At 56.5% G+C, this 15522-nt stretch overlaps 1 protein-coding gene across 1 annotated transcript in view; it reads right to left on the bottom strand.

Annotated features, from left to right (window-relative positions):
* The window catches only part of LOC128845718 (lanosterol synthase-like), a 32166-nt gene extending 16974 nt beyond the window's left edge, over positions 1-15192 (bottom strand). Inside the window, exons 1-11 of the mRNA XM_054044655.1 lie at positions 15125-15192; positions 12761-12929; positions 9296-9434; positions 8426-8534; positions 6959-7080; positions 6361-6457; positions 5220-5355; positions 2761-2869; positions 1793-1911; positions 1120-1217; positions 633-660 (exon numbers count right to left, since the gene is read on the bottom strand). Of these exons, the coding sequence (XP_053900630.1) occupies positions 633-660; positions 1120-1217; positions 1793-1911; positions 2761-2869; positions 5220-5355; positions 6361-6457; positions 6959-7080; positions 8426-8534; positions 9296-9434; positions 12761-12929; positions 15125-15144 (1146 nt within the window). The 5' untranslated portion in view covers positions 15145-15192. The remainder of the gene's footprint in view (positions 1-632; positions 661-1119; positions 1218-1792; positions 1912-2760; positions 2870-5219; positions 5356-6360; positions 6458-6958; positions 7081-8425; positions 8535-9295; positions 9435-12760; positions 12930-15124) is intronic.
* Between the last annotated feature and the right edge of the window lie 330 nt (positions 15193-15522).

Genomic DNA, 15522 nt, shown 5'->3' with positions numbered 1-15522 from the left:
GTCTGGGAGACACTGAGCTGCAGGAAGTGGGACAGAGAAGCGTGGCCAGGGCATGGGGGAGCAGCACGCAGCCCCTTTCCTTGCTGGACACTCAGCAGGGGCCAAGCAGCCATTAGTGCTCGGTTCTAGCCCCCAGCGCAGGTAGCAGAGGGGCTGCCCGCTAACGTAGGGCCAGAACCGCACAGCAAAGACAGGACAGGACGGGACTCCTCCCTTAGGCTCCACCCCAGAGGCGGAAGGCCGGAGCAAAGAGGCTGGGCACGGGATGGCGGGTGCAGAGCACCCCCCAGAGGTGCAGGGGAAGCAGCTGCCCGAGAGCATTGACACACACTGCTCCTGATACCAACCCCTTCTACCCTCAGCCAGGAGGAGGAGCAGGGACGGGAGAAGCTGCTGCTGTGAGCCGCACAGCTGGGCCAGGGCTGGTCCTATGACTATCAACAGCCCGGCAGCAAAGGGAGACATTGCAGGGGTGGCAGATCCCCCGAGGCAGAGCAGCCTGGCGAGACCCCCTTTGCAGTACACGCTCAGTCCCCGGGTGTGGGGTCCCTGCCCAGCCCTGCGAGCTGCCTCAGCAGCAGCGAGAGGTGCCCAGGGTCCCTGCGGTCACTGCCAGGGCCACAGCGCCTTACCTGCATCTTCATGCCGTCAAGTCCCAGCCTGCGTGGAGAGAGAGCACATCACTGCAGCAGCCTGGGGAGCGTGGTGCTGTCCCCAGCCTCCCGCAGCCCCCAGGCGTCTAACGCTGCTGCTGGGGCACGGAGTACTGAGCTTCAGGGGCAGCCTTGCAGCAGGTTCCCCGGGGGCCCTGGCCTGCCCCTTCCCAGCCTGACTGGGAGAACTGGAGCGAGTGGGACTCACTAATAAGGAGCCAGTGTCTGGAGCTGGCTGCTGATCAGTGCAAGACCCCCCCGTTCGCATGCCCCCTGCACAGAGCTCCCTGCTCGTGGGGCCTACGCAGCGTGGTGGCCCTGGGGGCAGAGCGGGGTCCCCCATGGCAGATCTGGGCAGCAGGTTCCCTGCTAGGGGCTGGAGACTCCCGCGCGGGGCAGAGTGGCTCTCTCTAGCTGAGCCCTGCGCTGTCTCCAGGGCTAGGGAGGTTCATGGGCCTGGCCTTACCAGAGGTAATCAGGGATCCTGGAGACATGCTCCTGGAAGGCTGGAGAGCTCTCCCCATCCACGTACCAGCGAACCAGCATGTTCATGGTCTTGGAAATCTGCCGAGAGAGAAGGCGTCACTCCCCTGCAGAGCGCGCTGGTGTTCGGCTTGGGCCTGCACAGCATGACCTGACCTCGTGACCAGCCCCAGAGCAAACCCCAGGCTGGGGGCTGTCTGCAGGCGAGCGAGCATGTCTACATGGGGCTCTGGTCACAGAACGGACCCCTTGGCATCCCCATGTCCGTTCCCCATCACAGGGCAGGAGATCACTCTCCAGCCACGGCCTTCCACCAGCTGACTCCACACCCCCCAGCTGTCCCCAGCAAAGACTCTGCAGAGGGGGGCATCTGGCACGCCCAGCCTCCACGGCCACTGTACAACGTCCAAGCGGTTGCTCACGCTCTCCTCTCCTGCCAGCCTGCTCATGCCCTTGTCATCCGCCGTGAACTCTCCTGTGTGCAGCGCCCAGCACAGCAGGCCCTGAGCCTGCCTGGATTGCTGGTTGCTATGGTTACGTGCCAGCAGCAGGGCATCTGTGTAGAGCTGGGGAGTCCCAGGCCGGACTCTCCCGCACCCGGGCAGGAATTGGAGCCAGCTCCGTTGATTCGTTGGGAACGGTAACGAGCAGCCTACCGGGCCAATGCTGATGGCCTTGGTGAATCTGTCATCAGCCTTGATGTGGTCGTACAGCTCCGCGATGGCTCGCTGCCTCAGCCGGGCGCTGTGGTGGGCTTCGTACACGTTCAGGATGGCTGAGACGGGAACAAGAGAGACACAATAAGGAAACTCTTACCAGCTGCCTGGTCCCAACTCCTGTGCGAGCAGGGCCTGGCCCCGAGTCCCAGAGAGCTCCCCCCATCCCTTCCCCAGCTGGCCAGGGCTCTGGGGGGAGCAGGGCGAGAGCCCCAGGGACACAGCCCCAGAGCGCTCCACACCTGGACTGAACCCTGGTTGTTTCACTGCTGCTCAGCCCGAGACAGGACCAGAGGGAAGGTGGGAAGCTGCTGAGTGGGGGACAGAACCCGAGGTATTAAGATTCACTCAGTGCCCCAGCACACAGCCCACGCTGGACTCAGCCTCCGCAGACACCTCAGAGACAGAGTGTTTGGAGTTGTTCCATGAGCCCTGATTCGGCACCAATGGCACCCGACAGTCAGGATGGGCCTGGGTTCAGCCTCCTCCAGCGGCAATCAGCACAGAGCCCAGCGCCTTTCCTACGTGCTGGACCCAGGTGGCTGCTGCTGGCTCGTGGCCGAAGTGAGCGAGCCAATGCCGCACACAGATCACCCTCGTGCCCACTGGGCAGGGCAGTAACTGTGGCACCATGCTGAGGCCAGGTGGGCACTGCTTTGTCAGGCACAAGCATTCCCTCCCGGGTTAGTAATGTACAGTCTTGCCAGCTTCTGGTCCCTGGCCACTCTGAGATCCCACGGGCAGGGCAAGGCTGACAGGAAGCTTGGGGGCTGCACTGGGGTTGGATGTGAGGCTATGGGGCAGCTCTCAACTCCGCCAGTGATTCACAGCAGTGGGGTCAGAAAACAACCTGCACATCAACTATCCCCCACCCTGCCCTGGCCAGTCCCAGCCAGTGGCCTACTCACCATTGGCGAGTGTGAGCAGCCAGCTGTGCGGGGTGTACAGATCGCAGGCAGCCACGTTATTCCTCTGGGCCGGCCAGTCAATGCTGGAGTAGTCCTGGACGTACAGCTCCTGGCAGGGAGCAGGCGGGAGATTAGCCATCCGCTCACTAGCGCGCCATGGGAGCAGACCCATGAGACAGCTGCAAGTGTCAGGCTGGTGGCGTTGGCAGCCAGGGGGAGTACAGCACGGAGCACGCAGGGCAGCACCGGGGACGGAGGGCAGCACTGCCTGGCCCGCTCTGTGGCTCCACACCAGCCACCGGGACAGGTCCCATGTAGGAGCTGCTCCCAGCACCCTTTGCTAAGGAGAGTTAACAAGAGGAGAAAGCACCTTCAGATAGTGCCAGAGCACCTGAGGGGGGCACCGGGGCCCCATGCGGCCTGGGGGGGCACACAGCCCGAAAGGGGGGGCTCCAGGGCCCACACAGGCCAGAATGGGGGGAGCAAGCTGGAGCATGCTCATGCAATAGGGAGGGCTTAATTCTGGCTGGAGGCCTGTGTGCAGGACTCCACCCCGCTCCAATTCACAGCAGGGCTCCCAGAGCCCAGTGGGCAGGGAGAAGACAGCCCCTAAGGCGTAACTCCCCTTCAGGCCTAGGGGTGTCAGGTGCCCAGCCTGAGACACCAAGTCTGATTCGCAAAGGGCAGAGCTCAGTGCTCTCAAATCAGACCCCTCCCGGGGGGCCGACGGGGCCTCCCAAAAATCACTCCTCCCTTTGGAAAGTGCAGGCCTTAGGCATTGTGAACAAGTGTGTGGCAAGTACCTTGCCGTGGCATTCACAGGGAAAGCCTGCTCCCTGCACGACCCCAGACACTCTGCCCTTGGCTTTCCTTCCTACCTTGCCCTCCCAGCTCTCTCCTTCCTTCCCCAAAGCCCACCCCAATTCCTGCCCCATAGGGCTCCCTCCACCCCTCCCATCAGCCAAGGTTACCAGCATTGGAAGAGCATTAATGCGGCACCTACATGGGATGTTTAAGGCGGGCACTCCCAGGCCCCCCATGACTGTCCTCACCACTGAGTATCAGAAATAAGACTGGCAGGTGACTGGTAGAAGAACCTTCACAGGGAGAAGATACCAGGTACCGAAGGGCGGAGAAAGGCAGAACAAGAACCAGTGGCTGAAGCATAAGGCCCGAACAGTGAACAACAAAGCTGATCAACCACCGGAATGTGCTGCCAAGGGAACTGGCAGACTCTCCATCTCTCAATGTCTCAGCTCCCGACCGGCTGCTTTTCTGGAGGGCACACTGTACTGCAGCCAGACACGTCGCTGGGCTCAGTCCAGAGTAACTGGGTGACATTCTCTGGCCTGCGTTACACAGGAGCCTGACTAGATGATCTACCGGTCCCTTGATGTGATGAATCGAGCTCTGGGTCGTCACGCAGACAGCAGGGCATCGGTTCCATGCAGCTCCTGTTTGGAAGGCTACCACTGCGCCTATGAAGGCAGAGCCTTTCCATCTGCTAACGAGAGCTGGGATGCTGCACAGAGGTAACATGCCAGTGGCCACATACTGACATTGAGGGGCCCAACCCAGCCCGGGCCAGTCGTACCTCAGCACGGGCCAGTCGTACCTCAGCCGTAAGCGAAAGGGAAAGCATGGAAGGACCACGTGGCTCACTCAAGCAACATCCCCCTGAAGGAGCAGAAATGCAGCCCACACTACGTCAACGTACAGAAGCATCAGCTGTGACAGGGAAGGCGTAAGGAGGCTCAGAGGGAACCAGAATGGCCAGCAGCAAATAGGTACTTCTGTAAGTCTCGGAGAACCAGAAAGCTGGTGAGAGTCGCTGGCCCTGCTAGATCAGCAGAGGGTGAGTGGAACAACCAGAGAGGACGAGACACTGAGCAGCAGGGTTGCTAAAGTCTTCAGGGGGGAGGGATAGCTCAGTGGTTTGAGCACTGGCCTCCTAAACCCAGGGTTGTGAGTTCAATCCTTGAGGGGGTCATTTAGGGATCTGAGGCAAAAATCTGTCAGGGGATTGGTCCTGCTTTGAGCAGGGGGTTGGACTAGATGATCTCCTGAGGTCCCTTCATATTCTATGATTCACCATAGAGAACGAGGGGAGATTCCCACCCCTGTGCTCCTCTTTGGTAACAGAGATGAGGGACGGAGGTGTCAGACACAGGGCTGCTGAGACATGGCTCAGGGCCGTCGCAGTTAGTGCCCAGGCAAGGGGAAGACCCAGAAGCTCTGGTGGGACAGGGGAACAAGGGGCTGATGTGGGGATCACATCACAACGAGCCCACAGGGATCTCCACCAAAGCACTGCCAGAGGCTGCAGCCCCTGGGATTTGCGCCCAATGAGGAGATTCGGGTCCATGCGACTAGCCACAGCTGGGCCATGGTGGGAAGGGTCTCCAGGCCACCGTCACACAGGGTGAGGAGTGGGGAGGGTGCTCAGGGAGTTCATTTACCTGTCTGAGGCTCTGGACAAGCTCATCCTCCTCGGCAGTCAGGCGCGTGGCATAGCAGTAGCTCATTGGCAGGTACACCTGGCGGCAGTGGCACCACAGCGTGGAGGGGTGGGCTGGCATCCACGCCGGGAGCAGCCTGTCACACAACAGAGGGACGCTGTCGGCAGTGTGCGGGATGGGGAGTGGGGAGCCGCAGGGACACGGCACAGTTAAGGACAGGGGTGTGGGCAGTCAGAGGGGTAACGTGCCCAGGAGACACCCGGGGCCCAGGATAGCCGCTGCCTCAGCGTTAGAGCAGCCCTACAGGACAACGCACCGACCCCAGGCAATCGCTGCTCCACGCTCCTGGGGTGTGGGGGACCTGGAAGAGAAGCTGGAGCCCTCATTTGGAGCCAGGAGACGGTCTCCTCCAGCCCGAGGACAGCATTCTGGGCTCTCCCAGCAACCCAGCGAGGCTGTTATCCTGGACAGGGCCTCTGCCAACAGACTGCATCTGATTCCCTGTGGTTCGTGTTAACGGGGTGCAGAGGGAGGCGCAGGGAATAAACAGCCTCTCCAGCGGGGAACATGCCAGTGGGCAATGCTGCCACTAGTTTCCCTGTAATCAGCCCACTGCCTGAACTCCCTCGCTTCACACTGCCCCCTGCTCCTGGCCCCACGGCCAGCTCGGGCACCAGCTGTCCCTGAGGGCTGGGGGAGTCTGCGGCACGCCCAGCTCCAGGACAGGGACAGCCATGGCATGCCAAATGGGGAGGAACCATGTCAGGACCCAGCACAGGTTCAGCCCCAGGAGGGAGGGACTTGGGGAGAGCGCAACGTGTGGGTCTGGAGGCTGGCAGAGAAGGCAGGAAGGCTGGAGGTCGAGCAGGTGGGCCAAGCTTGGATGGGGGAGGGAAGGTCATCAACAGAACATCCCTCCCGCATCAGCCCACGCCCCATGCCAGGAATGGTGCCTGGTTTCCGTGCCCGAAGCCTCCTGGCCCAGGCTGAGCGGGAGAATGGGGGACTGGTGCAGGCCGGGATTACTCTCAGGTCCCTGGTGTTCGGCGTCGGGCTCTCTGCTGGGTGCTGCTGCGAGGGGACAGGGCTGTGGCTTGGGACTGAAAATCAATACACTCTGCAGATACAGAATAGCACCTACCACAGCTCAGGGAACAGCGTGTTCATTCCCTCCCAGCTGTAAACGTTCAAGACGGCCAGCCAAAACTTCCCCCAGGACGGGATTCCCACAGCACCCCCTGGAGAGACAGACACAGATCTGGGCTCTGACGGCAGCCACGGGGGCCAGGGACACGGACCCTGCCATGTGACAGGGCATGAACAGAGGCTCCTGAATCCTGGTCTGGTCGTGTGGCAGGCCAGGGACCCTGGAGAGCGGCGGGCCGGTGCGGCGGGCACACAACGGGCACTACACACCGACAGACACAGCCATTCAGAAGGTAAGCGCGGCAGGGGGCTGGCACGGCAGGATGCAGCATGGGCTGTGACATGCCACACGTGCTGCGACAGCCAGGCCACGCTGGGAGAAGCTAAGGGCAGCAGGGCAGAAACTAACGTGGGAACTGCACATGCTGCCATACAGCCAAGGACAAGCCATTGCAAAGGCTCGTGCCACTCTGGCCGCATGTCCCCTCGCCTACCACTCACCCCTTCAGAGCTGGGCAAGCCCTTCTCAACAGTCCCAGCCCCATGGTGCTGGGGGAGGACAGGATGCCGGAGAGCTCCAGCCACATGCTGACCTTTGCTGTGGAGGTTGATCCGAGCCCTCACGAGGTCCGGGTCATCCGGCCCGACCCCCAGGATCCTCAGGGACGTGTAGTTGAGCGCTGTGCCAAACACCGTCGATTTGTCTTCCACGTGCCTGCCACATACAGAGAGCAGGGAAGTCAGACATGGCCGAGCACTCGTGCAATCAACCGAGACTGGTTTTATTGGGGCAAACCTACCCGGGGGTTAGAGCTAACTGAGCAAACTAACTGAAAAGCAACCGCCCTGGGCCATGCTGCTGGGAAAAGGGAACGAAATGCTCCCAGCCCCTCACTCTAGTGGTCTCCCCATGGTGAAGGAGGGCTCTGGTCACGCCACATGCTGGCCTCCACGGCCCTGCAGCTCCAGCTCTCAGCATAGCTCTGAGCCGTTTCCCACATGTAAGGGAACACCAGGCCAAGCTCTGGATGCTGCGCGGGAGCTTCAGAAGGACTCAGCCATGGCCTAGCCTGTCCCCGCTGAAGCCATAGGCAAGTGCTCTCGTCAAGGCAAGGGGGGGCGGAATGACGCCAACGCCGAGTACTTCGAACACCCACCGTTGCATTGCTGTGTGATTCAGTACAGCGGCACTGCCGGAGCTAAAGTCACCCCAGAAATGCCGATGAAGCGGGGCTTGATTTGCTAATGAAATCAGAGTGTTTCCCTCCCAGGGGCCAGCTTGGGGGTGGTGGGATTTCAGGGATTTTGTTTAATAGGTTGAAGGCGAGACACAGAAAATGAGCCAGTTTTGAACATTCTCCCTCGTTTCCTAGTGCTCCTCTGGGTCCCCCTCACCTCCGCTGGAATAGGGAAACCTGCCTAGACAATGGCGGAGAGCTGGCAGTGCAGGCGGACGTTTCTACCATGATTTCTTTCCCTTTCCCCAAGGCCTCTGATCACAGACCCTCCTCCTAGAGACGGGAAAGACACTCTTCTCCAGTGACGCCAAGACAGAATGCACATAACAGCCAGAATGCCTCTGCAGACCAGCCCTGACACCACCCCAGCAATGTTCCCCGCAGTCCATCCCTGCCTGCTGGAAGGCTTCCCTCACCTTGTTTCTGTGCCCTCCTTCCCAGAGTGTATTTAATGACCAGCAGCCCACCCCATTAACACATCTCGAGCCACTACAGCAACTCTGCGCCGTCCAGGAATGCCATGACCTGGGGAGGGCTAGTGAGGGGAAGCACAAAGCAGGTGGAGCAGGACCTAATGTCTGGCAATAATGTCTGAGATATAAGGCTGTATCAGAGCAGATAACAACGCGGGAGGCAGACATCTCAGGAATGGAACTGACTTTTGTGCTTGCAAGGGGCTTCTGAGATTTCTATACTGTTTTCACTGACTGTTTTGTACAGGGACAGACAGATAGGAACCATTCCCCTGGTCAACTGGGTCTGGAACGCACAACCCGCCCAATGCAGCAGGAATAAGGAAAAAGGAGCTTCTCTGCTACTCACAAGCCCCAGCCTCCGTCTGGAAGCTGCACCGAGCGCAGGTAACGCACCATCTCCCTCCTGTACTCTTCTGGCAGTGGGATTTTGGCAACATGGCAGGTGATCAGGAAACCTGTTGGACAAAACATCCACCCTTTAGGCCAAACCACCCCCCGATTTCAGACTAGGGACACTCTAGTTGGTTCAGAGAAGCATGTGTCCTCTTCATGGTCAGCACAGGACATGAGAAATCACTGTAGCTAGGAGTCCCAAGTAAGCACTGCACGTATAGCTAACAGGGAGCAGCTACAACCCCAGGCTAAATGGCTCCAAGGTTGTCGTCTGCTGGAACCCAAAAGTGTCGTCAGGGCCGTCTAGACAGAATGCACATCAGACTGTAACAACCACATGACCTTCCCTAGCTTCCCCGGCTTCAGCCCCCGCGATGGAACAGGCTGTGGGGGTCAGAACTGCACCAAAGGACCCCGCCCCCATTCAGCAAAACCAGACGGGGGATCTAACTGGCTGGGTAGTTCTTGGTGCTTCACAACAGACGTCAGCTCATTATTAAAGACACGTTCGCTGGGGATTAACTGTAGTGCAATGCAGCCGGGGCATTTCCTAGGTCACTGTTTGGGGAAACGATCGGCCATTAAGGTTCAGCACCTAGTGCGCTGGGGAATGACAAGACGCTGCCCTGCCCAGGCCTGCGACAGCGCCCGACCCTGAATCATCCCCAGACAGCTAAGCAAAGAGCAAGCGCCACGGACCCCATAGACCCTGGCCACGCTGCCGGACCCTGCTTGGCACCCGCTATCCCATCCCTACGCAGGTAACTCTGTGCGGAGGTGCTGCCGCTCAGAGCACATGGTGCAGCCATTTCATCCACCCTACCTGGCAGCAGGATGAGGGGCCCCCCGCAGTCACCGGCCCAGTGCCCATCCGCCGCCTGCAGGCCAGAGTAAAACTTCATCCCATTCAGCGCTGCTTCCTGGGCTGTGCAGGCCTGGGGCAAGGCCTTGAAGAACTTACTCTGCAAAGAAAGGAGGAGGAGCAGGGACAGACACAAATGAAAAGAGCATTGCTCCAGCTCGCGCACAAGGAATGGCCAGCGGCCAAGACACCAGTAGAATCAAGTGCCTTGTGCTGTGGGATATGGTGGCACTGCAGTCCCACGGGTAATCAGGGTATGTGTACCTCCCCCATGGCCTGCACTGCACTGGCCTTTCACACAATCCTTAGTAGCAACGCCAGCAACCAGACACCAAATCCAGCACAGAGCGACTGTGCAGAGCATGCGTAGGGATGAAGAGGGTATGGGAGGGGAGCAGAGGAGTGTGAATACAAGCAGGACACTTGCTGCCTTGAAGCACCTTCTGAGTCATTCAGTGCATAACACTGGTCTACAATTTTTGAGAAGTCGTCTGCTTCAGAGATAAAATGTGCTATTTATTATGTATTTTGATGTGCTGAATTCAAATATGACAATTAAAACAACTGATTGGCTACTGTTTCTAAGATATTTAAGTTTTTACATTTAATGTCTATGTATATTGTGTAGATTGAGTTTTAATCATAAATTGTAAACCTAGGTCTTTTCATGTGTTTACGGTTGCTTTACATGATAATATTTCACCTGTCCTGTTTATGTAACACTTTAAAAATCAGCAAAAGGGTTATATAAATAAAATGTATTATGAAACAAAAGGCAAAAAACTATTATGTACATAGTTTAGTCCTATTCAGTGTCTACTCGGCACTTCTTGGCTTGTCTCTTGTATTCATTAAATGGAGCATCTCTTGTCACTGTCCAGCAATAGTCTGCAAGCATTGATGGGCTCCATTTGCCCTGATAGCGTTTCTCCATTGTTGCAATGTCCTGGTGAAATCGCTCGCCGTGCTCGTCGCTCACTGCTCCGCAGTTCGGTGGAAAAAAATCTAGATGAGAGTGCAAAAAATGTATCTTTAGTGACATGTTGCAACCAAGGCTGTTGTATGCCTTGAGGAGGTTTTCCACCAACAACCTGTAGTTGTCTGCCTTGTTGTTTCTGAGAAAATTTATTGCCACTAACTGGAAGGCTTTCCATGCCGTCTTTTCTTGCCACGCAGTGCATGGTCAAATGCATCATCTCGAAGAAGTTCACGAATCTGAGGACCAACAAAGACACCTTCCTTTATCTTAGCTTCACTTAACCTTGGAAATTTTCCACGGAGGTACTTGAAAGCTGCTTGTGTTTTGTCAATGGCCTTGACAAAGTTCTTCATCAGACCCAGGTTGATGTGTAAGGGTGGTAACAAAATCTTCCTTGATTCAACAAGTGGTGGATGCTGAACACTTTTCCTCCCAGGCTCCAATGACTGTCGGAGTGGCCAATCTTTCTTGATGTAGTGGGAATCTCTTGCACGACTATCCCATTTGCAGAGAAAACAGCAGTACTTTGTGTATCCAGTCTGCAGACCAAGCAAGAGAGCAACAACCTTCAAATCGCCACAAAGCTGCCGCTGATGTTGGTCATAGTTTATGCACCTCAAAAGTTGTTTCATGTTGTCATAGGTTTCCTTCATATGGACTGCATGACCAACTGGAATTAATGGCAAAACATTGCCATTATTCAGTAAAACAGCTTTAAGACTCGTCTTCAATGAATCAATGAACAGTCTCCACTCATCTGGTTCATGAAGGATGTTGAGGGCTGCCATCACACCATCGATGTTGTTGCAGGCTACAAGATCACCTTCCATGAAGAAGAATGGGACAAGATCCTTTTGACGGTCACGGAACATGGAAACCCTAACATCACCTGCCAGGAGATTCCCCTGCTGTAGTCTGGAGCCCAACAGCTCTGCCTTACTCTTGGGTAGTTCCAAATCCCTGACAAGGTCATTCAGTTCACCTTGTGCTATGAGGTGTTGTTCAGAGGAGGAGGATGGGAGAAAATGTGGGTCCTGTGACATTGATGGTTCAGGACCAGAAGTTTCATCCTCTTCCTCTTCCTTGTCTGACTCAAGTGAGAATGATTCTGGTGCATCAGGAACCGGCAGTCCTTCTCCGTGGGGTACTGGGCGTATAGCTGATGGAATGTTTGGATAATGCACAGTCCACTTTTTCTTCTTTGACACACCTTTCCCAACTGGAGGCACCATGCAGAAGTAACAATTGCTGGTATGATCTGTTGCTCTCTCCAAATCATTGGTACTGCAAAAGGCATAGATTTCCTTTTCCTGTTCAACCACTGGCGAAGATTTGTTGCCCAAGTGTTGCAGCATATGTGTGGGGCCCACCTCTTGTCCTGATCTCCAATTTTGCAGCCAAAATAAAGGTGATAGGCTTTCTTAACCATAGTGCTTATACTGCGCTTTTGTGATGCAAAAGTCACTTCACCACAAACATAGCAGAAGTTATCTGCACTGTTCACACAAGTACGAGGCATCTCTGCTCACTTTGGCTAAACAGAAATGTGTCCCTTTGCAAAATCAAACACTGACAAATAAGAGAGCACGACACTGTATGATTTCTAGAGCTGATATAGGGCAATTTGTTCAGCAGAGCGATGTAAGCTTTGTTATGATTGCATCATCCATGACTTCTAGGAATAACATGATGCAATTCATATCATGTATGACGCAATACCAGCTTCAGATTGCATCATTCATTGTTTTGCCTAAAAAGCAAGTACTGTCCAAACCCAGTCATAGATTTATTCATAGATCCAGTCAAAGATATATTTTAGTCATTTCTGGTTTAAATTGAGATCCCTTCCCTTTATAACTCACTTATCCTCCGCCATTCCCAAGTCAAGGGTCGTATATACTGACCCAATAGCATATCTTGAAAACTAGAGCCAATCAACAATTTTAAGCATCATTTTCGTTCTCAGTGACCCAGAATTAGTAAAGTTTGACTACATTTATTTCAGAAGCATTTTGGCTGTAGAGCAGTGTAATCCGCAGAGAGGAACAGGCCTCCCTAGCCCAGCGTGGGTCAGCAGGCAGGCAGGGAGCAGTGCAAACAGTCCCCGTCCCCCGTCCCCCCACTCCCTTTTTCAGGGGCCAGATTCCAGGGCTCCAGGCAGGGGGCTGTGACACCTCCCCTCTTCCCCAGTAACAAATACAACCAGGTTGGCACGAGGTTGTGAATTCTGCCACCTGTGCCTGCCCTGTGGAATTAGCAAGCATGTGAATCCAAGACAGTCACTGAAAAGAAGCCTTGCTTCAGAGACAACGACTCAGCATTTGGGGGCAGGAGACAATGGCAGCAATAGGGGAATTACAGCCGGCCATACGAGCATGGGGTTCAGGTGGGTGCCCCTTTCCCAGCCTTGGCAAACACTGCGCTGCGAGCGAAAATCAGCCACTCACCGTGTCCAAGCCTAGGCAGTGAGCTTCCAGCCCGCTCTGCTCTCGCTCACGTGCCTCGCCAGCCTCCAGGTAGCGCCAACTCTGCCGCCCTTCTTCATTGCTCAGTCGCCAGCGGGTGAGGTCACTCGCAGGTTCCGTTTTATACGGGCCGCCCCTTCTCCGCAAACACCTGGAGAGACCACAGGGAACCAGACAAATCCCGGGCGTGTGACCAAGCATTGCCAGCTCTGAGCATCGGGCAGTCAGTGCCCTGGGACGTGCAGGGCCAGTGCAGACATCTGCTGCAGCATTAGCAATAGACATGGAACCCAGAGAGCTCCGCACTCAGCCACCAGCTGGTTGCCAACACTTAAACTTTGCAAACTTTGCAAAATAACAAGAGGGAAGTGGAAAGTCCTCGGAGCAACAGCTGGGCCAATGTCATTTTGCTTGGCTTTGACCACTCCACACCGTGCTGTCGGAGCAAGCACCCGACAGACCCTCAACCGGTCCCATACAGGGGGGCTACTTCTGACAGCGCTCCCCTTTCTTGGCACCTTCCCACCCCACGCTGTCCTTGCAGCAACCAGAGCGCCATGTTCTAGGAGAGCTTCCCATCGACCCATGTGGCAGCTCTGTCACCTCCCTCCATGCTGGGAGCAGTGGGGCAGTTCATGGATTTAAAATGTCTCTGGATTCCTAAGAGCCCCGGCCCCGGCTGGCGGGTGGGGGCTGCACTGCACAGGCCAGTGACGCCGTGGCACTATGCTGTGCAGCATTACACAGAGCCGTACAGCTCCGAGCACAGGGGCTCGGCCCAACTGCGGCCTCCGGGAGCCGCTGGGACAGAAACAGGCTCCCCAGCTCGGCAGACATGGGCCCACGCGTGCCCAGCAGCGCCAACTCCACCTCCGCACCCCCGGCCCTGCCCCGCTGTGCTACTGCCTGGCGGTGCCCCAGCTCTGGCTGCTTGGCAGCAGCGACAGACCCCTCCCTGGCCACCCTGCCAGCCCCACCCCTGCCGGCACAGCATGTGCCCTGGCAGAGAAACCCTTCACAAGCGCGCCAGCTGCCAGGACAGCGCTACCGGCCGGACAGCCGCCCACATGGGAGGGATCCCTGGGCCCGCACCTGGAGCACCGTCAGCTGGGACGCTTGGGCTAACCACTCAGCCCACAGCACTGCAGCACCACCCCCTCTACCAGCCCGGCCACAGTTCACCCAGTGCTTAGAGGAGGTCATTAAATCCTTCCCAAACAACTCCAAGAGAAACTTTACAATCTCGTCCCCACGAACCTGCCCCAGGGACCTGTCACATGTCACAAGCATGATTTGAAAACATATAACCATGAACAAAACACCCACTCCAGAGTACACTGGGCAGTGTCCTTTTCCTCATTCTCTCACCTTGCAGTGTGAAAGTTCAACAAACAAAAGTCCCTTTACTCTGCCACTTCTCTCTCCCCCCCCCCACCCCACTCACAGTTGTCCTTGGTCAGCGAAGACCTAGAGCGAGGAGTTCACCTGCCACCCCGGGGAGGAGAGGGGAAGCAGCGAGCAATGCCTCAGCTGCCGCTCCACCATCAGCTGCTCACTCTGCTGTCAGCTGCTTCATTGGCCGCTCACTCCGCCACTGCTTGCTCCTCGGTCAGCCACTCACTCCACCCTCAGCCGCTCAGTCAACTGTTCACTCCACGGTCAGCCGCTCGCTCTGCTGTCGGCCGCTCCGCCATCACTCACTCCATCACTGCCCTCTCTGCTGCAACCTCTGGAAGATCTTGAGGTCCCACCGCTTAACACTGCTCCCAGTGATTTCAGCAGTTAGTGGGGAGCCTCACACTAGGACAGTCTCTTTTACCAGAGATCCTGTCCCAGAGCAGAGCTAATGCTTAGACCTGGCTATCAGTGATTTCAGCTCTCGTGATCCACAACAAAAGACTCTCAATTGAGTCTTAATCAGCTCTGTCATGGAACAGTGGAGAGGGGAAGGGTCAAATAGTGTCTAGGACCCTTATGCAGCAACCACACCCCCAAGCAGAAACACCTACTCTTACCCTTTCTCATCTCCTCTTGGCTTTGGCACCCCAACCCCTGCTTAGTGAGTGCAGTTCAGTTGCGGATGAGCCCCTCAATCAGGGCATGCCACGTTCTGCTCCCCTTGATTCACACAAGGATAACAACACCTTATTACCCCTGCTCCCAATAACAAAGTGACTTGCAATCTAAAACCAGCCAAAAGTGATCATTTGGGCAAAGCAGTTCCATCACGCTGCACACCTAGACAGAGCCGGTGTGTCTATGCAAACAAGGTTAGTTCCTGACATCTTCTCCCCCAGTCCATCATTAGATGTCAGGGGAGAGCTCATTCAGACCCTGCTGACATACCTTGTATTTAGCTGTGACATTGAGTACCTTTCCCAGACGTGAAGAAGAGCTGTGTGTAAGCTGGAAGGCATGTGTCTCTCACCAACAGAAGTTGGTCTAATAAAAGATATTTCCACACCCACCTTGTCACTGTACAGCCAAACAACCAGGAGACAGGTTGTGACGCAGTAGGGAGCGGGGCGGATTGACCTGGGGGCTCTTTCCCACTGGCGGGTGGAGACGGCGGGAAAAGTGTGTGTGGGGAGGGGGGCAGCTCGCTCTCCCTAGGGAGTGTCCAGGGGCATGCTCCCTGCTGAATCAAGGGGAATGGCAGCTCCTGTGCTGAGGGGAGGGTGTGCCCCAGGGACAGCAGCCCCGTGGATGGTGCAGCCTGCACGTTAGGAAGGAGAAATCAGGTC

Source organism: Malaclemys terrapin, chromosome 11 (genome assembly GCF_027887155.1).
Source record: "Malaclemys terrapin pileata isolate rMalTer1 chromosome 11, rMalTer1.hap1, whole genome shotgun sequence".
NCBI lineage: Eukaryota > Metazoa > Chordata > Testudines > Emydidae > Malaclemys > Malaclemys terrapin.
This window is presented reverse-complemented; position numbering and strand designations above follow the sequence as displayed.